The 20,248-nt window shown below is 38.5% G+C and overlaps 3 protein-coding genes and 1 pseudogene across 3 annotated transcripts; 3 read left to right on the forward strand and 1 right to left on the reverse strand.

Annotated features, from left to right (window-relative positions):
* The first annotated feature begins 492 nt into the window (after positions 1-492).
* LOC138020802 (uncharacterized) lies at positions 493-1,366 on the forward strand (annotated as a pseudogene).
* On the reverse strand, positions 1,228-4,227 carry LOC138019650 (E3 ubiquitin-protein ligase TRIM45-like). Its single transcript, XM_068866508.1, is given in 3 exon segments — positions 1,228-2,414; positions 4,047-4,073; positions 4,075-4,227. Coding segments are annotated over 3 exon segments (1,224 nt in total). The 5' UTR covers positions 4,225-4,227; the 3' UTR covers positions 1,228-1,367.
* Positions 4,228-11,110: 6,883 nt separating this feature from the next.
* LOC138021091 (uncharacterized) lies at positions 11,111-12,715 on the forward strand. The gene has a single exon (XM_068867962.1). The coding sequence runs from the start codon at positions 11,517-11,519 to the stop codon at positions 12,396-12,398; it is 882 nt and encodes a 293-aa protein (XP_068724063.1). The 5' UTR covers positions 11,111-11,516; the 3' UTR covers positions 12,399-12,715.
* A 4,034-nt stretch (positions 12,716-16,749) lies between these two features.
* LOC138020028 (ras-related protein Rab-38-like) lies at positions 16,750-18,083 on the forward strand. Its single transcript, XM_068867016.1, has one exon. It carries the CDS (start codon positions 17,079-17,081, stop codon positions 17,748-17,750), a length of 672 nt encoding a protein of 223 aa, XP_068723117.1. The 5' UTR covers positions 16,750-17,078; the 3' UTR covers positions 17,751-18,083.
* Positions 18,084-20,248: the final 2,165 nt, after the last annotated feature.

Consider the following 20,248-nt stretch of genomic DNA (forward strand, 5'->3'; position numbering starts at 1 on the left):
GCGGGATTCTATGGATTCCATGAGTTCAAAAGAAAACGATGAAGATCTAACTGAGACAGTAGTAAACCAGTTAGCCAGCAACAAATTGCGCTGGCCACAATGGTCTATAAGTGTCTTCAGGGGCTAGCACCGGAATATCTATGTTCTAAATTTACAAACCGCGAATCTGTTTATGGTTTAAGAGACTCTGAAAGAAAGCTTAATGTTCCGTTTCCGCGGACAAATTATTATAGAAACAGCTTCAGCTATAGAGGTGCTACTGTCTGGAAAAGCTTACCCCTCAAAGCGAGACAAGCAGAGTCTCTTGGGCTTTTCAAAAATCTGATTAAAGACATGCATATTTTAGTATAAATCACGGAATTCATGGAAAGCAGCTTTAGAATTAATATAGTTTAATTGTATTTTATTGTAATCATTTTAAAATTTTACCTTTTGTAATTTAGATTTTAGCATTGTTTGTAATCTTAGCTGATGATTTTACCGTGCATAAATAATAAAATATCATATCATATCATATCATAAACGAGGTCGATGATTCAGTCAGTGTGGAAGATGAAAAGGAGGTTTTGCGAACCGTCGAAGTAGAACTAACAAAATCAACAGATTCAGAGGACGGAAATCCAGTCAAGGAGTAAGTAAACATGTTGGAAATGAAAACGCTTAAGAGATATTTCCATTCGCTATCACAGGATGACCGGTTGGAAGAAACCACAGAGGAAGACCCTGTCTGTGAAAATCCTTTGTGTTGGGAGTTGCACAGGTGAAGTCTCAAATAAGGGGGTCTTCATCAAAGGTTACCTTGGAATTAAGCCAGGGTTTAGAATCCATCCTTTTAACGGCATCGACTTCTACTTATAAAGGGTGAATTGGCGACGTCGTGACAAACTGACAAACACCGTGAGTTCGACAGTGGTCTTACAGCTCTGCGAAATTTCTGACCGAAGCCGATTGTCAGCAGTAGCCAAGGGGCAACGGTATTCTGGGCACCACGTTATCCGGATTCACTGAAAGAGGCCGTGTACTGGAGAAAGAAAATCAAACAAGATATTTCCTCTCAGGTCCCTTGCGTTTTGGTTGCAGAAAATCTCTTGAATTCGTGTGCAAATTCAGTTGGATTGGACAAGGTAAGGTATTCGAAAGCGAGCTAAAACTGGATCAGTTCTGTGAGAAACATGAATTTGCAGATCATTTTGAAATCACGTCACGCGATTGGGTATCCAGGGAGAAGAGTGTTTTTGGACAGGCTGTAAATTGTCTGCTTGAAGAAATATTTGAGGCCAACGAAAGGAAAAACAAGACACTCTCCAAAGCGTTTACTCGTATACAGCGTAAACAGAATGGGATCTCATTAGAGAGTATGTCACTGATCAATACTTGCGATTGTGACGAGCTGACGTTTTTTTAGCGCGCACAAAAACTGGTTTGCTGCTGGCAGGTTTACCTATTTCAGACCAGACATCCCCAGGATGCCACCAGAATCTTTCTTTTTGTCCCGTAATATCCAACTCAGGGGCGAGGGGCACAGACTCATGAAGAAGGGTTACCATTTCACCAATATCCAAGACTGTTTTGTTCATTTGAAGCGCGAAATAGTCGCTTTTGCATGGTTTGCACTGATACTGCAATGCATTGAGTTTTGAAAGTCGTTCGACAAGTGGCTGCTTCATGGTCAAGAGCTCCATGTCATCCCCTTCGGCCAAAACTCTTTCAGCAGACTCAACACCACTTCTAAGATGGGCTAGTGACAGGGTCAGTGCCTCCATTTGGCTTCCAAGCTCGTTCAGCTTCACTTTCCCTTGATCTTCCACTTCACTCTTAAGATTTCTTCTCATATTCTCCAGCGCCTTCACTTGTTCGTCGAAAAACACATCCACTTCCTTATTGACCTCAGCAACCCTGTCCTCAACGCGACATTCCATTGCTTTAACAGCGATTAGTCCTTCTTCTACGGAATTTTCTTTTGTTTTTGTTTCTTGAAGAATGGCTTGGACGATTTCCCTTTCTCTTTCAGACACATCTGCTATAAAGTTGTACTTATGTTCGCGGTGATCAACAATGGTACAATCCCGGCAGATTGTTTCCTGGCATGTTTCACAAAACAGTTTCAAAGCTTCGCCAGCATGTTTCCCACAAAATACGGGCTTGGCCAGGGCCTTGGATCTGGGTTTTTGAACTTCTGCTAGGGATAAAATTTGGTGACCTTTGAATGTGTTCATCCTTCTGTGTGCAGTTTCACAAAATTTGCACATGAAAAATCTGCAGTTCATGCAACGAGAGCCTGCAGAGTCGCCGCTGTCACATAATTCACAGGTCACAGAATTTCCAGATGAAGTGCTGCTTTGTATTTTTAGCAAGGTCATGAAGTTGTTTATCCAGAAATTTGGTTGAAGCTTGCTGACATTCCCATTAGCAATCTAAGGAAGAGTACAGAATAACCAATAAAAAAACTTGCAAACAGGGGACCACTTGAAGAGATGTGTATTCATCAATGACGACTCGAGCATAAACATGGGAAACATCAGAATGTTCTGAACATCAATCAAACTATTTACCTTTTATAGCTCAGTAGCCTAGTGGCCAGTAGCGGGAAACTAGACTTAAACAGCAACCGAAAAATTTCACAGGATTTCACACCGGCTGTGATTAATCATTCGAAACGGGGCGTGGGGAAACTGTAATCCGCACTGGTTTCCTCTTGTTTTTTTTTTTTTTTTTCAACTTATCATTTCTAAGGAGGTTAATTCCATGAAATCCGCTCACATTTCTGTTTTTGTTAGTATCTATTCTCTCCTTGCCTTATTCACACGAAATAATTTTCATTTTTGTTTTCATCCAGCATATCACTGCTTCACAACATTTACCAGCCCCAGTGACTAGTGAAAGCTCAAAATCTACTAGCCAAGACTGAAATTTCACTAGCCTGTGGCTTGTTGGCTACCGTTACTCTCGAGCCCTGAATGCTGCCTAGGGGAAGGGAAATGTTTCATTATGCTTCCGGTAATTTAACGACGGTTTAATAGGTCTTGAGAAGGAAAGGTACAAAACGAAGACCCCCACTGGACCTCACTCGAGAGAAGAAAGAAAACAATAGATAGTTTTCACAGTGACGTCATCAAATTCTAAAATCAAAATCGCAGGGTCTTCTGAATTTTTATCCAGAGGAGGTTGAAGATGACCTAGAAATTTTTTTTTATTAAGTTTTTAGTTCCGGGACGTCTTTTGTTTTGAAAATACAGCATTTTGAATTTCCGAATTTTCACCTTGCATGACACCATGATACAAAGCTATTTGGTTGGAAAAAATATCTATCCCTTAGCCTATGAATCACAGCAGTTTGACCCTTTAAAAACATTAGGAAATAGTGATACACATGTATTTTATCTCATGAGCGACAAGTAAGCGCTTTCATCGCAAAGTGAACAGCAGATGTTTTCGGTGATTACCAGCCGCCATGTTGGTGCACCACATGGTGTCTCCACACAAAACTCTGTAAAGTTGCGTGATAACTCAGAAACAATCGGCAGGTCGTTAAAATATTTGTTTCCTACAACATTCCACGTTCTTGGACTTTTTCTTTGAACGATTTCGAATTTATTCTTTTGTTGCGTGACAGTGAAACTACCATGAGAAGCGAAATGAAAAACAGAGCAGATTATACAGGGCATCATAATTCCTCCATTCGCGCATAACCACAATTACTTGCGCCTTCGACCACAATTCCTTGCGTTTAGAAGAAAAATGTGTTCTTCTCCCGATTAGAGAGCTGCTTCGTTTGTTCCCTTCATTCTCACTCACTGCGGCAGCAAGAACAAAAAATTATACTCGACCTACTATGCAACACTGGATGTGATGATTCCAGTGCTGTCTTTTGAAAAAGTTAGCAGACATGTTAGTAGACATGGTTAGTGGCCATGGTTAGTAGACAAGTTAGTAGACAGAGTTAGCAGACATGTCAGTAATCCTACCAGAGTACTAATTTCAAAATCATCCCCAGATGAAACCAGGATTTTTCTTGATTTTCTTCAAAAATCTTCCTTTCAACTTACTTTTGTGTCTTGCCTACACTCAGGGCAAAGTTATAACATGTTCAGATCCCTGCTTCTTTATCAGTTTTTCCAGGCACACCTTACAGTAGGTATGCAGACATGGTAAAACTTTTGGTTCCTTGAACTGCTCCATACATACAGCACATTCCAAGTGCTTATCAGGTATTGCAGAAGCCATCGTGAATCTGAGGATTTCAATAATTGAAAAGCAATTATCGCCTACAGCTGAGAGAAAAAGATAAAATAAACCCTGAAATTCCTCTTGCCTATAATGATGACTGCTCTAGCTCGAGAAGCTCAAAACTAAATGTGACAAATAATACTACCCATAAACCTCGATCACCTATGATATGATTTCAAACCCATTTAAGATGCAAAAACGTACTAGGAGATGTACAGAACAGGATCGAGATGGAAAACTCTTTCTTAAATAACTTCCATATTTCCCTGGTTGCTTAACTCTCTATCACAGGCATCAGCTTACAACTAAAAGACAACTCGAAAACCTAAGTGGTTTGCATGATGTTGATCTTTTCAGACTTAACTCAAATCTTGTTGGCAGTTTATACACCAATTGCCCTTGCATGAACAATAACTCTCAGCCTATTGACAAACAGCAACGCGTACATAATAACTCAGCCTCTCTCACTGATAATATCTTCGTCAATAATGCTGACCAACACTATAACCTGTCTGATCATTTTTCTCGATTTTGTACCTTGATATCTAATCGAGACAAACCTGTCAAGAAAACAATTTTAAAACGTAACTTCTCACAATTTTCCTCAAGGGAATTCAACAATGATTTGTCTGCGATTAACTGGCACGACATTATTGCCTCAAAAGCAAATAACCTTGATGACCTGTTCTCATCTTTCATAGACAATTCAATACAGTCGTGAACAACCATGTGCCCGTTAAAATAAATGGTAAAAACAACAACAACAACAACTCGCATAGCCATGGATGACAAAAGGAATAACGACATCAATTAAACTAAAGAATAAGCTCTATGTAAATGCAGTACACAGCAAATATAAATATTATAGAAGTAAAATTACTAATCTTATCCATTTGAGTAAAAAACAATATTACTTTGATTTCTTTGCGAAAATTAAAAATATAAATAATATAAAAAAGACATGAAAAGAAATAAATGAATTATTAATTAATGGGGTTTTTCAGTGAGTGATTAATTAATGGGGACACAGTTTTTCAGTGAGTGATTAACCCATTGACTCCTGAGGGTTCCCCATTGATGAGTAAAATCATCTGGCGTTAGACAGAGTAAAATACTAAGTATGGCCAGATTTGGCCCGTTCAGGCATAGGAGAAAAAGTAGAGTGTTAACAAAGTTAAAAGACCCAAGCAGGGGCCACAGAGTATGTTTGAAAGTGGGGGGGGGGGGAGTTAGGTTTAGGAGAAAACAACAGAGAGCCCCTCCCTCTCTGCAGCCCCTGCCAAGCAATAACAATCAAATAACTGAAAACCCCTCTCGATTACCAAATATCCTAAATAAGCATTTTGCAAATGTTGGCAATTTACTAGCAAACAAACTACCAAAGAAAGATAATTATATGTCTTTGAGTTATCTCAGTAAATTAAAATCCCATTTTTCTAAAACCCATTACACCAGAAGAAGTTAAACTGGAAATTTTATCTTTACCAAATAAGAAATCCTGTGGCTTATACTCCTGCCCTAGACAAATGCTCAAATGTTTGTGCAATATCATATCTCCAGCCCTTTCTCATCTTTTTAATTTATCTGTTACACTTGGTGTCCATCCTTCAAAACTTAAGATTTCCAAAATAACTCCACACTTGAAGAACATTGTCTCAGGTAGTTATTTTACGGTTAGTAATCCCTCTTTTTCCATTGGTGAAGAAATGTTTTGTGTTGACACCAAGAAATGTAAACATAACTATTTGTTTGTTATTAGTAGAAGGCTAAATTAACCTATTAACCTCCAAGCTTCAGATTAATTTCAATTTATCAGAAGAGCAACTATGCCAGACTTTCTCCCTCCCACACAATGTCGCTCTGGAACCCTATGTGAGAGTTTTCCAATATAAAGTGCTTAAAAAATATACATACTATATGAATGATAAGGTCTTTAAAATAGGTTTTATTTCATACAAAGGTTGCATGTTTTGTAAAATCGAATCCAAAACATTAAAACATCTATTATACTCATGTCCTCATTCAAGAGTTTTTTGGCACGATTTTCAAGAGTATTGGTTTTTGGTTAGACAAGAGAGAATCCATCCTACTTTAGAAGACATCATAGTGGGCATTTTGACAAGACAATGCCCCTTACTGAATTAATTTCTACTGATTGCAAAAATTCACCTGTGGAATTGTAGAAAGAATCAATTTCTTCCTGACATATCCGGATTTAAGGCTAAAATTAAACTTACATGCAAAACAGAGACTTATATTGCAAAAAGGTGCTGTAACAAAGAATTTTTAAACAATAAGTGGGCGAACTGTGTTCTTTGATGTACTTATGACTATTGATTTCATGCTTAATACATTTGTCATATCTTGTAGATAAATCTTGTAAATAGCCTTGCATGTTGTTTGTGAATAACTGTAATAAGTACTGTGTGTAAGTTATTTATGTGAGTAAAAGTAATAAATAAAGATTAAAAATTAAAACATAATGCCAAATATAATATAAAAGTAACAAGAACAATAATGTACTCCTTACAGTATGCCTTCCCCAAGTCACATTCCATAGAGCATGCAATACCTGATATTGTCAAAGCAATAATTATCTTCTAGCCAAAATAGTCAATTTGCATCTTGTAGTTGTAGGGTTTTTAATAAACTTTATTTAGTTTTCAAGAAAACATTGACCTTAATTGCTGCTTTGGCCTTGTTCAGCTATTTATCAAATTAACATGGATGTTCCATAGGATGTTGTCGCCAATTTGCAGATGTCAACAAATGTGTAGTGACTGAGGAATGGGAGAATTCAGTTTTTTTCTTTTTAAGTGAAATAATTCATCAATGGCAACACAATTCAAAATTTGAGTAAGCAAGCACATCTCCCACAGGATACTGGTAATCTTCTTTTCAATAAAACAGCACAAATGTACTTATGTCTGTCACTCTGCAGTCAAACGATCAAGGGGTCCTGTGCATTATGCATACATGCACTTCTTTGCTTCAACAAAAAACTTGTGATAATAATAGGCCATTTGCAACAATTGAAACTGGTCAGATGACCAATGACTGGTAAACTTGAGGGACCACAGACGGATTTTTCGCGCGTTGCTAAGAAAAGTGAAATGTTACTTCCGGTAGCTGACATCATCATATCATGAGCTGACAAGAAAACCCACTCACAAGTAAAAGTCACCGCACAAACTGTTGTTTCCATCAAAGGTTTTTTCCTCGCCCTTCCTTGCGCTCGTTTTCAGATCAACTGTGCATGCGTAAACTAACTGTCTTCCGGTTTAAGAAAAAAGCTAAATTTCCAGCAGTTTTAAATTGAATTAACTTTTTTTTTACATGGCACCTTTCACCCTCAAATACAGAATACAGCTAAGCATTGATTTTTTTAAATCATCTTTTTTGAAAAAGTTATGGGTATTTCAGTCTCGTTTATGTCTTTAAGAAGAAAAGCATGCTTGGCTGCATGCAAAAACGAATACAAATGATGAAACCATCAATTAAATACCCAAATTGCGTAGCACGGAGACAAATTTAGAGTTTTCTTTTATTGGTCACGTGACCATGGGCGTGGTATGATGACGTCATATTTAGGGTCATTGGTTTACAAAAGTTGGAAACTGACCAAAATAATGCCACATTTACCTGAACATTAGATCCTTAGCAACGCACCCCAAAAAATACGTCAGTGGGCCCTTAAAGCCAGTTTTATAAATTCTTGAAATTGAAAGGCTGTGTTTCACTTGGCCACAAGGCCAGTTTTCACATAAATCCCACATAAAGTGAAGATTTTATGACATTTGAAAACTCAAGAATTCCAGACCTATGTCAAGAAGAAAGAAGGTTTTGCCCTCAAGTAAACGTTTCCACAATTGAACACCACTAAAACAGGCGATATTTTAAAGTTACTTAAGGCAGAACACACAAGAATAAATAATAAGCAAGGATGGAAATTTCTGGACTTTTAAACCTCAAGGGAAAAAATTCACAACAATTTGAAAATTCAAGATATTCAAAGATTGACTTGGAAACCATTGCAGCAATTGACTAGGGAGTATTCAGGCATCCTTTTCCCACGCAAATCCTTATATTTCTTGCACCAACAACATCTGTTTCTAGCATACAAGCACTAAAATCATCATCACTACAGCATATTTTTAAAAACCGCCCTAACAATCAATCATCATATTTTACGAAAACGTGGTCACGTGAGTAAATAAGATAATATCATTATTCAATGCTATCCTGAACCCTTGAAAGATAGCAATATTTGACAACTGTTGACGAAGGCAAATATATTACGTGAAAAAGTCATTTGCTATTGGATCATTTTCTGACAAGAACCAAAAGCGTAATTCCACTCAAACAACTTTTATACAACCCCATGAGGTCCTGCGATTCAGCTTAATAAGTCAAAAAAGTCACCAAACACATTCTCTGAGATGTTGCTCGCTTTTTTAAACCCAAAACATGGAAATATACTCACAATTTACGACGACTTACAGCAAATATTCGCCTTCTGTGCAACTACGCAAAGGCCTGGCACTACCTAACTCTCAGAGTCCTCGGGCTTTTTGGTCATCGGGTGATATTTGCTCGAGTTTGGTTTTATCAACGGAGTAGATACACCGTACGTACGGAGATTAAAGCTGACGTTTTACATTATCAACTCAGTTGATAAAACCAAATTTTTGTATACTACTTCTACGGAGCCCGGTAAGTGCCATGGTCATCATTCTTTCTTTTTTTGTCGACTTTTGTGTCGACTTTTTTGCCGACTTTTCTGTCGACTTTATCGGTTACATTTTTATGTCGACTTTTGTGTCAACTTTTTTGTCAAGTTTTTTGTCGACTTTTGTGTCGTGTTTTGGGATTAATTTCTGATTAAAATAAAAGAGCGTCGAAATCGTTCATAAAGCAACTTATGTCAACTTTTTTGACATGCATGCATTCGCGGTGTTGGCCTCTCAGTTGGACAAAAAAATGTTAGATACTGGCCAACACGGCAGTCGTAATGCAGTTATCCGGTAAGCGAGATTTATATGGGAAGAAAGAGATAGAGGTGACTAGGATGGGTGGAGGGAGGGAGGGTCGAGAATTAAGGCGATTCCTCAGTATTGCACTGCGCAACCTGTACTGCGCATATGGTATGTCAATATTTGTAAATTGGTTAAATTTGCAACATTGTAAATACGGCGTAAATCGATCATACACGCTAAAACAGTTTCCAAAACAATTAGTGAGAGGAGTTCTTAATGACCCATAATTTATCTCTTAGCCTGCGAGCAAGCTCTCCGTTGGGGTCTCGCGCGAGATCCCGAGAATCTCGCGCGAGACCCCAACGGAGAGCTTGCTCGCAGGCTATTTATCTCTTTGTGAATGAGCGCGAGCATTCCGAGAACCCAAGCGAGAAATACATGAAAGATATTAATTAAGCATATGCTTTTCAAGAAATAACGGGCGTGATTAGTATCAGTGCAGGCGTCAGTCAATGGGATAACATTGGCCATTATATCTCTTAAACAAGCACGATGACTTATCTTTTTTATTGTTGTTCTCAAAACAGGGATTAGCAGGAAACATTCAGGGAAAGTCTCAAGAAAATCGTTTAACAAGTTAACCGCTGATCCCATCGACCAGTTTAGCGAAAGTTATAAAGCAAATTAATTTTCCGCCACCGACGCATCACCACAGTAGCGAAGACCGAGCAAGAACTAAAACTGCAAATAAAAGGGAAAGACCACCTGTTTTCATTGCCTCCCATCATGTCATGAGAGATTGTTTCTTTTTTTTTTTTCTCTCAGTTTATAGTTATTATTTTAGCACCCACCAGGATACCGCGCTTTTGCGGCTTTGTTAAATTGATCTTTGTCTCCAAAAGTACGAAACTTTGATCATGGGGTGAACAGTTTGACTCTCTATCATGTATCAAAGTACCAGTAGGGTCAAGTGTTGTTTGCAAACCTTTTCTTCAAAACAGACGAACCCGTTTATGTCCTATGTACTGCACCAGATATCAAACTCAATGTTTTTTCTACAACTTTCCACAATCCCGTTAAGCATTCCTGAAAATAATGTCCTAAATAATGATGTTACTTTTCTCGGAAAACAAACGAAAGATGCTCGTGCCAGCCTCCAAACTACCAGAGATAGCCTTCTACGGCGGAACTGACACACCCTCATTACATGAGTTTTCAAAAGTAGTGTTCAATGATCTGCAAAATAAAACTTTTTACCATCACAGTAGTTTCGCACTTGGACTCTTACAAGTGAACTCAAAATCAGCTGAAGAGCTGAGTCCTGCGTTGTATCTCGAACGGGAAAGAAAGTTGTTGTTTTTTTACTATTTGTTTGGTCGTTCTTTCGCGTTATGATTGAAATTCATAGCATTCCACCTTAAGTACCGCATTCAAATCATCTTTACATCACTTTTTTCTCGATTTCAAGTATAAATCTTCAACAAATAGATTAGGAAAAATGAGTATTATAGTTTCTATGTCAATATTACATCACGCAAACTTGAAAAACAACCACTCGATGTTTTTAAGCTTCCCCACAACTCTGTCTTGGCAATGCGACTCCAAAACCGGGTATAAACACTCTGTGCATTAAAAGCGATGTTCAAAGAAATCAATTTTGTTATTATTTTACGACTGCCATAAAACGAAAAGATAGCGTGACAGTGTTCCCTTAAAGTTACTGAGGGCGAGGAGTTTTTCTACGTACAAACCTCCACCACTGGTTGTCTGATTTTATAAGAGTACTAGCAGTGCGCGCCTGTTGAATTAATCGGGTTATTGTCCCTCAATCGAGAGAAACGGTTCTTGTAGCGATTGCGTGACAAAACAAGATAGACCATAAAAGCGCAAACAACCGCGACTGGGTGTTCTTTTCTTAAGAGAGGAAGCGAAAAGAACGCCTGATTGCAGGTTACGCACCGCTCAGCTAACATAGAAGGGACTACTACCAGTCTAACTTCTCCTTAAATTGTTCAAAAAGTTGGCTCTCGTTCAGCTGTCGAGTGACGCTCGTGGACTTTAAACTCCTGACAGCTTTGACATCGCACCATTTGAGAATGGATCAAGCACCAACTTTTAGAAAATTCGTTAGTTTCTCGTGATTTCTCATAGCTGTTTAGTGGCAAATGAGTTATGGAGTCACTGATATAAAAAGAGACAAAGTTTATAGGATCTATACTTAGAACAAAGGGGGGTGGGACGCCAAGTTTTTAAAACCACAAGTCAACAATCGCATGTAAAAATTAAAACCCGTCAATTCGACGAAACTCAAAAATGAATGTGCGGGATTCTATGGATTCCATGAGTTCAAAAGAAAATGGCGAAGATCTAACTAACACGGTAGCAAACGAGGTCGATGATTCAGTCAGTGTGGAAGATGAAAAGGAAGTTTTGCGAACCGTCGAAGTGGAACTAACGGAATCAACAGATTCAGAGGACGGAAATCCAGTCAAGGAGCAAGTGAATATGTTGGAAATGAAAACATTTAAGAGATATTTCCGTTCGCTATCACAGGATGACCGGTTGGAAGAAACCACAGAGGAAGACCCTGTGAAAATCGTTTGCGTTGGGAGTTGCACAGGCGAAGTCTCAAATAAGGGAGTCTTCATCAAAGATTACCTTGGAATTAAGCCAGCGTTTCGAATCCATCCTTTCAACAGCATCGACTTCTACTTAAAAAGGGTGAATTGGCGACGTCGTGACAACCTGAAAAACGCCGTTAGTTTGCCAGTTGTCCTACAGCTCTGCGAAATTTCTGACCTAAACCGATTGTCAGCAATGGCCAAGGTCTTCTTACAACATAGCCAAGGGGCAATGGTATTTTGGGCGCCGCGTTATCCGGATTCACTTAAAGAAGCCGTGTACTGGAGAAAGAAAATAAAACAAGATATTTCGTCTCGGGTCCCTTGCGTTTTGGTCACAGAAAATCTCTTGGATTCGTGTGCAAATTCAGTGTGTTGGATTGGACCAGGTAAGGTGTTTGAAAGTGAGCTAAAACTGGATCAGTTCTCTAAGGAACATGAATTTGCAGATCATTTTGAAATCAAGTCACGCGATTGGGTATCCAGGGAGAAGAGTGTTTTTGGGAAAGCTGTAAATTGTCTGCTTGACGAAATATTTGAGGCCAACGAAAGGGAAAACAAGACTTGGATGTAATGAACGGTTTCCTTCGACTGCAAAGGCCCGTGATTTGGATTTATCAATATTCAAGATTATCATGTTTCTTTTCATGCAAAATTTGCATAACAAAGATATTTATAAAAGTATAATGAAAATAGAACTGGCAACAATCAAGGGTTAGAGAGGTGCGTTTTGTCATCGATGAGGCATTTGAAAGTAATTGTATATTTTGGGAGGAATTGTTTTGTACCCTTTTCTTGGTAGCTGTTCAGTAATCAACATATCAAACTGTAAGTATTTTGACTGTTATCTTGTTGCTAATCATTTTATTTAAAAATATATATATATATAATTACCAAGACTACATGTGATCTAATGCAACATCAGTTTCGTGGGATATCAGTAGATTCTCTTGCTGAATTGCCAAGCAGTAAATATCAGCCTCTTAATGCTACAAAGCACAACAATACATGTTTTATAATGCAGTATCTTTTATAAAGGATATCACCATAACTTCTTAGTGGATAGCAAGGCAGTGAGTATTGGAAACTAAGACGACAATCAAATTAATGATCTATAACGAAACATCAGTTTTTTGGGATATTAAATGATGTAGTTCCAATCCTAACCCCAAGCAGTAAATATCAGCTTAACATAACAATCAATGAGATCAATTTCAGTTAATTCTTGTCCACTTCACCGTTCAAATATCAATTGTGGAAGCGATTTGAAACATGACTCAGTGAAGAGGAGTAAGGCCATATACTAACGAGGAGTGGGATAGGATCCTACCATGCCGCGGGTGAGTTGTTTAGGAGGGCAGAAACTCGGTCTTCTAGCGTCCGAAACGCGTCTTTCCAAACCAGTCTCGTTTTCCGACGGGTATTTTAAACGAGTCTAATTTTAAGAACGAGGCTGGTTTTTTTAAACCAGTCACGTCTTCGTGCCAGATTGAGTACCTATTTCATCGAGACGATTTTTATCGAGTCATCTTTCCCTCGTTTACCGGAAAACTTGAGTGATCCAGAAACTCTGACATGCAGACAGCACAAACAGACATCTGAAGAAAATAAATTGCGATATCGAGACACGCAGAAATTTGTGACAAAATAGAGTACCGAACATCGTTCCAAGGGGATGCCGGAAATTAGTAGCCCGATTTTTGAATACCCTGACCACTTAGCTTTGTTAGCGTTATTTGAAGAACGCAAGTCAGAATACAATAGGTCTTAAGTGGAAGGGTATTGACCAGCTAAAAGTCAGGCTACTAATCTCCGGCATCACCTTGGAAAGATATGGCCCTGAGATTATTTTGAGTGCTGGAAAATCGTTACCCTGGATGACAGATGTTCCGCACTTCGTAATAAAGCGCACGACGTAACTCGACGAGAATCTCTGGTTCGAACGGGTCCAATGGGATGCCTTTTTCTATGTTTCGATTGCTTCCAGAAACAAAAAGCGCTTCACTTGTTACTAAGTTGCACCTCGAACGAGATAATCTCTGGCACCCAGGGTAGAAAGTCCGGCCTAACAGTTTACGACGTCTCTTCAATTCTGTCGCCACCACAGTCATCATCAAGATAGATGATCCACTATTCTTCGATCTGAATCTGTTGGGAACATCGCATACTTCCCTATTCAATCATTTAAACGACAATGGAAAAATTATCTTCTTAAGTAGACATGAAGATCTCACCATTTGTTTTTGGTTATTTACTTAAATTAATTTCACAGATCACTGGAAAGAGAACAAACCAAACCAAAAAATCGGCAAGAGAAGGCCAGTTTAAGAACATTAAACTTCCTTGTAAAGTCAACCGTCATAATAAATAACTGATTTTGCAAACAATTACAATTATGAACTTATTCGTCTACTGCGATGTCCGTGCGCCAAAAATTCTTCCCTCCGGCCTGAGCTAACTCGGTTAATTGTTGTTTTATCATATGACTAGGCAAAGTTTTGCTTTTCTTGTTTATGCCCGGCGATAAATGTTGATACACATTGAACGAGCGACTCGGAGAGACGTCGAAATTATTGAGATAAACTAACATCAAAGCCAGGATTCGAGCCAGGACTTCGAACCAGGACTCGAGCCAGGACTCCAGTTAGGACTTTTGCAATTTTTTTGTCAGCCAAAAAAGTAATAAACAAATAATAAATTTAGAAACAAATGGAAATAATAATTATTACTTATTATGAGTGATTACATGGGTCAGTTTAATGACATTTCCACGATACGGGGTCGACCGAGACTTCAAATTTTTTCTAGGGAATGTGCGATCTTTATATCACCGGCTAGTCAGGTGAAACGTTTGAGTGTTTCGAAGATCCTTTCTGTATTTGTCCAGTACTTTCGCCGAGTGTTGAAAAATGTGGATAACGAACAAGTTAGAAAACCGGCAGATGACATACCGTAAAAGATATTCATTTTACTTTCAACCAATTTGATGATCAGGTCAAGTAAGTGTGATGACATCCAATTCTCACACTAATTGTGCTTAAACGTTAACAAGTGCATGGAGTGAAAAAACTGCCACACACAAAAAAGGCTTAAGCTTACTAACCACGTGCGAAGCTGTGCTTGTACTCTCTCTTTCTTTGTCTGTAATGATTAAAAAAAATCAGTTTTGTTAAGTCGTATTTCTTTAAAAGAAGATGAAACGTGTCTGTAAAAGGCAAAAACTCGACAAAAGTAGATAGAAAAGCAACAGCGAGCTTACCTTCCATGATTACAACCACGGCCTCTTCTTATAAGTCATGTGATTTGCAGGAGTTGAAAATGGCGGGAAAGGGAAATATTGTCGAGTCTTGGTTCGAGTTTTTGCTCGAGTCCTGGCTCGGTATATTATTACAATTAATAACGAAATATTTTTAGACAACCTTCTCGTAGCCGCCATCGTCGTCGTTGTCGTCCTTAATTGAAACTCTCTACTCATTTTTTTGTCGGCAGAACGGTTGTTGCCAATAAGCTGCTTCCTGGACCTGCCACACTTTTAGGCGTTTTCGTTTGAAAACGCCAACACTTCGATGTGTTTAGGCCTTCTGTCCACACTAAAACACTGAGCGTATTTATCGGAAACCGCATCGAAAGTGGACAAAAATGAATACTTATACATATCGTTGTGTGAACAGTCGAAAAGGCATCGAAATGAAAACGATGACGTCATCTGCACCATCCAGCTTTGAAAACATGGCTGATCAAAACACGCTTTACCCAATGTTATTATTAAATATTTGGTATCTTGTTTTGGAGCTTAATTAACATTTTATTCAACCTTATTTTAGTTTTTCATAGAAGAAGAAAGTGTGTTTTCAAGATCTTCCCATTTATAGTGCTGGAGCAGGAACACCATATCAAAGGTCGAGAAGATTTTGGGCAACTTATTTGCATTTCATTGAATAAGAATAAGCTCTATTGTATTTCGACTTGTTCTTCAAAGAATGCCGCCTACGGGAAACAATAGTGGTGAGGTGTTGCGGGCATATACGGTAACGAAAACGTCGTTTAAAGCTGCAAGTTCAGGTTTATCGATCTTTTTCGATCTTTTTCGTCATTATGTCGGCTTGTCTAATCCTTAAAAACTAGTGTAACTTTCCAGGAACTGAAGTAGGAGGTGCGGTATTGAATATACGACAGAAAATTCAAATTCTCTACCTTTTGTTCACGTTCTCCGGAAAACTTGAGAATTGGTCATTTCACGTCGCAGATTGCCGTAAACGTGAAAGAAATGTACAAAAATGAAAAATGCACGTGCAGAGCGCGCAAAGCTATTGGTTTTGCCGCATAAAATATGCTGCAATGCCGATTTTCGTAAGTATATCGTTAAAACTGGTGTTTTTACAGTTGAAAGAAATTATGAGGATTTGTATTCGAAAAGGACGCTTTGCCCTCCAGTCACGCTTCAATGATTTCATACACAACTTTGAATTTTCCTGAGTTTTCAAACCGCTTTAAATTTTTTTCCTAACGGATTAACAGTCTGAAAATTTCCAACCTTGCACTTTTATTCCCGCTTATTTGACCCTTAGTATGAATAGGAATCTTAGCTCTGTTTTTGGCGCTTAATTATGGAAAATTCCATTGGAGGGCAAAAGCTCTTCGTTCGTAAATAAAAGTATGGAATTCTCGAACGTTTAAATGATCATATAATCTTTACCTTTGAGTGGCATTTCTCTGAAAATTTGTAGGCTGACTAAGTCAAACACGGTCTTTCCATTTCTGGAATTTATAAAGCCCGAGCTTCAAGTTCTCCAATTATGAGTCATGTGACCAATTTGTTGCAAAAAGCCTGTTTCGGTGGCTCCAAAGGGATTCGAACCCACGACCTCTGCGATGTCGGTGCAATGCTCACATGGTTTAATTAGTTTGGGAGGCCTGTGCACAATTACCCTTGGGCAAATAAATCTGACACCTGCGGCAACCTGTATTAGATCACCAACTGAGGATTTGAATGCGCCTTTCATCGATATTTATAGCTTAAAGTTGATCACATTTTCAAAGCTTTGTCTCTAATGTACCGGTAACCAATATTTAAGGGATATATTTAAAGCATTGAGCTGTTTGGGTCAAACGGATCACCGGAACTACGTACATACGACGTTGTTTCGAGCATGAGGTTTTGAACGATACCACACCAAATATTGCTCTCACGGCCTTCAAAGTGTAAATTACAAGAGGAGTTAAAAGGAAAACTTTTGAGAGCTGTTAGAAGGAAATGGAAATGACGACGTTTGAAGGAAGTTTGGTTTCGGAAGAGCCGGAAACATGCGAAGATGCTACGAGTTTGGACAGGAAAGAAAAAGAATTACCTCTCAAGATAATATGTATTGGTGGCTTTACAGGTGGTGTCGGGACCAAAGGAGTTCTAATCGACGATTATCTTCACGTATGGCCTCCTGTTATGACCTATCGGGCTCCTTTGATTGGAGTGAAGTTCTATATAAAATCGATAAAATGGCGGAGAAGCGAAGAAGACGACCCCATCTCGATAAAGTTACAATTTTGGGAAATAGCCGAGCAAGAACGATTTTCCAACATGGTTGGGGTATATTTTAGAGATAGTCTAGGCGCGTTGGTTTTCTGGGGTACACGTAGGCCGTCTTCGCTCGACGAGGCGCTGCTATGGAGAGAGAAAGTGAAAGAGGTATGTCCGTCGGTTCCGTGTGTGTTGGTTACCGATAACATTAGTAAGGAGCCGTTGGAATGGATTGGACCCGGGAGAATGTTTGACAGTGATTTAGCACTAGAAAAGTTCTGTAATAATAAGGGATTCGTGGATCATTTTGAAATCAAAACAAGAGACTGGGAAAGTGGTGAAAATAGTGTTTTTGGACAAGCCGTGCATCGTCTTCTCAATGAAATTTTCAAGAACCAGTCAATCGAATAATAAGAGCTCGAAGTGATGACACTTTTTGCTCAAAATGTTCGAACACTTGTGACCAAAATTGATTGTCCTTTCGTGGTTGAGAATTAATTGCACAACATTTTCTCGGTCATTGTGTGAAGAGAAAGGCATATTACGAGTTTTAAAATTTGTTTATCAAACAAAGCTACGTGACATGTTGTAAACAATTTAGGTCTTTGTCACGTGAAGAAAAGTTGGAAGGAAGTTTATTTTTTCAATCATGCATGTTAGTATCCCTAAGTGCTTTCTATTCTGAGACATTAAAAAATGAGATTTTACTCACACAACAGCATTAAACCAACATGGAGGGCACTATAATTTTGCGAAATTATTTATTGTATCCAAGAAAACCCACTGTTGCTCTCTTGCTGTGCCTTTAATAAACACACTGACAGTGATACTTAAATTCCCACTGCCAATATCAGTCACCATAGCAGAACTTGATAATGGGTCATATTCAGCATAGTGAATGGCTGATAAAAACCCATTTGAAGAGAGTATCATATTTATTTAATATAAACCACAGTTGGTTTTTATAATAACCCATTAAGGGTCCTACTTTGTGATTGACTTTTGGACTCATCATTTCTTGAGTGATGGTTATGAAGAGGCAAAAAAGCTTCAATCCTTGTTTAGCCACTTTTTACTTCCTTGTCCATACATGCGTACAGACATGCATACATACTCTATTTTAGCTCAAATTTCAAAGGTGCCAAGTGGCTAATACAGTATCAAACAAATGACACTCAACAGAACAGAACAAACAACTACCAAGCACCCCTAACCACTGGACCAACAAATATCTAAACAAATAGTATTATTTCCATAATGTAAATCATCTTGTTATCTCCCCCCCCCACCCCCCAAAAAAAAAGTGTTGAGGGATTGCTCAGTTATATTTTCTCTTTATAAACAACAATATTGCTTTGGATGAAATGAATGCATATTTCAAGAGCAGGCCAGATGAAAGATAGAAGACTAGTGATCCTCGCACATAACCTGAAAAATTCAGGTGGCTGTAACAGGATTTGAGCATTGCCTGTGCCATGGTCTGCCAGTTGAGCTATGAAGCAACTCAATGAAGGACTCAATGAATGAAATGAATGCATATTTGAAATCCTTGGCCCACACTTGAAATGTGCCTTCATTGAGTCCTTCACAGGAACAAATGAGCCCAACAAATTGATCTTCTTCCAACCAAGTGGCTTCATAGCCCAGTTGGTGGAGCTTTGAACTACATAATTCTGAATTCTTCAGGTGTCTCTTAAAGACAGTTGCTTGAGTTGTTGGTCATAGGGTTAATCTCTTTCAATAATAATATTATTATTATTAATGATTGAAATGATATATGAAATGAATCATGCAGACCGTATATTGAACTGCGGATATAAAATCAAGTGAAGCTATGATCCTCGCAGTTATGGAAGCAATTTTAGCAATTGCGTAGAGAAGCCTGAAAATTTCAGGACTTGAACCAGGTTTGAACCCGTGACCTCGAGACACCAGTGCAACGCTGTGACCAACTGAGCTAGGAAGCCACTGACTTTGGGAGCTGGTCATTAGTGGATTCAAGTGTCTCCTTGATGAAAGAATAAACGAAATGATGTACGAAATGAATCATATATTGAACTGCAGATATGAAATCAAGTGAAGCTATGATCACTGAAGTCATGAACGCAATTTTAGCAATTGTGTAGAGAAGCCTGAAAAATTCAGGACTTCAATTGCTAAAATTCTTGAAACTGCTTCAAAGTTGTGTTGATCTTGAATATATATAGTGCTTCAACAACCTTCCTGAAATGGCCATTTCAGCACAGTCTTAAATTTGACGGAAGAAGCCAAGGACATTCGTCACTCGAGTCGGAAATTGTGACCATAGAAAGTCTTAGTCGTCTAAGGAAGCAGAGCTGAAACAATCATGACTGCATTTGCCTTCCATCAATGTGGCCTGGGTTCTATTCCTGAAATTGGTGTCACATGTGGGTGGGGTTGGTTGATTCTATACTCTGCTCCGAGAGATTTTTCCCCCAGTACTCTTATTTTTCCTCTCCCAAAAACCCAATGTTTGATTTCAGTTAATTTGAGTTCAATAATGATTTGACTTCTTTGCACAGTGCTCCCACTATTAGAAGACTTGACTTTTAGGCTAATTGAAATTTACCGGTAAAGGTCTAAATTGCATTGCATAACAGATTAGCAATGCCTACTAGTGAACAATTAGGGGAATAAGATTTTTCCTTTTTTTACAGAGGAAATGAAAACAACCACTGGTAATGGGATTTTAGCTTTGAGAAAGGTTCATGACCATGATCTCTGTGCATAGTTTACTGTGTTTGACAGAAATCCAAACCCATAACATTGAAATAACAAAATTTGCAGACAATGTCAGCTAAATACTATTACCCATTCTTATATGACTTGCTCTGTGAGCGGGCAAGATGAACCAAATCCTGCTCTGTGATTGGCTACCCAACTGGCAA

Source organism: Montipora capricornis, chromosome 10 (assembly GCF_036669925.1).
Source record: "Montipora capricornis isolate CH-2021 chromosome 10, ASM3666992v2, whole genome shotgun sequence".
Taxonomy (NCBI): Eukaryota; Metazoa; Cnidaria; class Anthozoa; order Scleractinia; family Acroporidae; genus Montipora; species Montipora capricornis.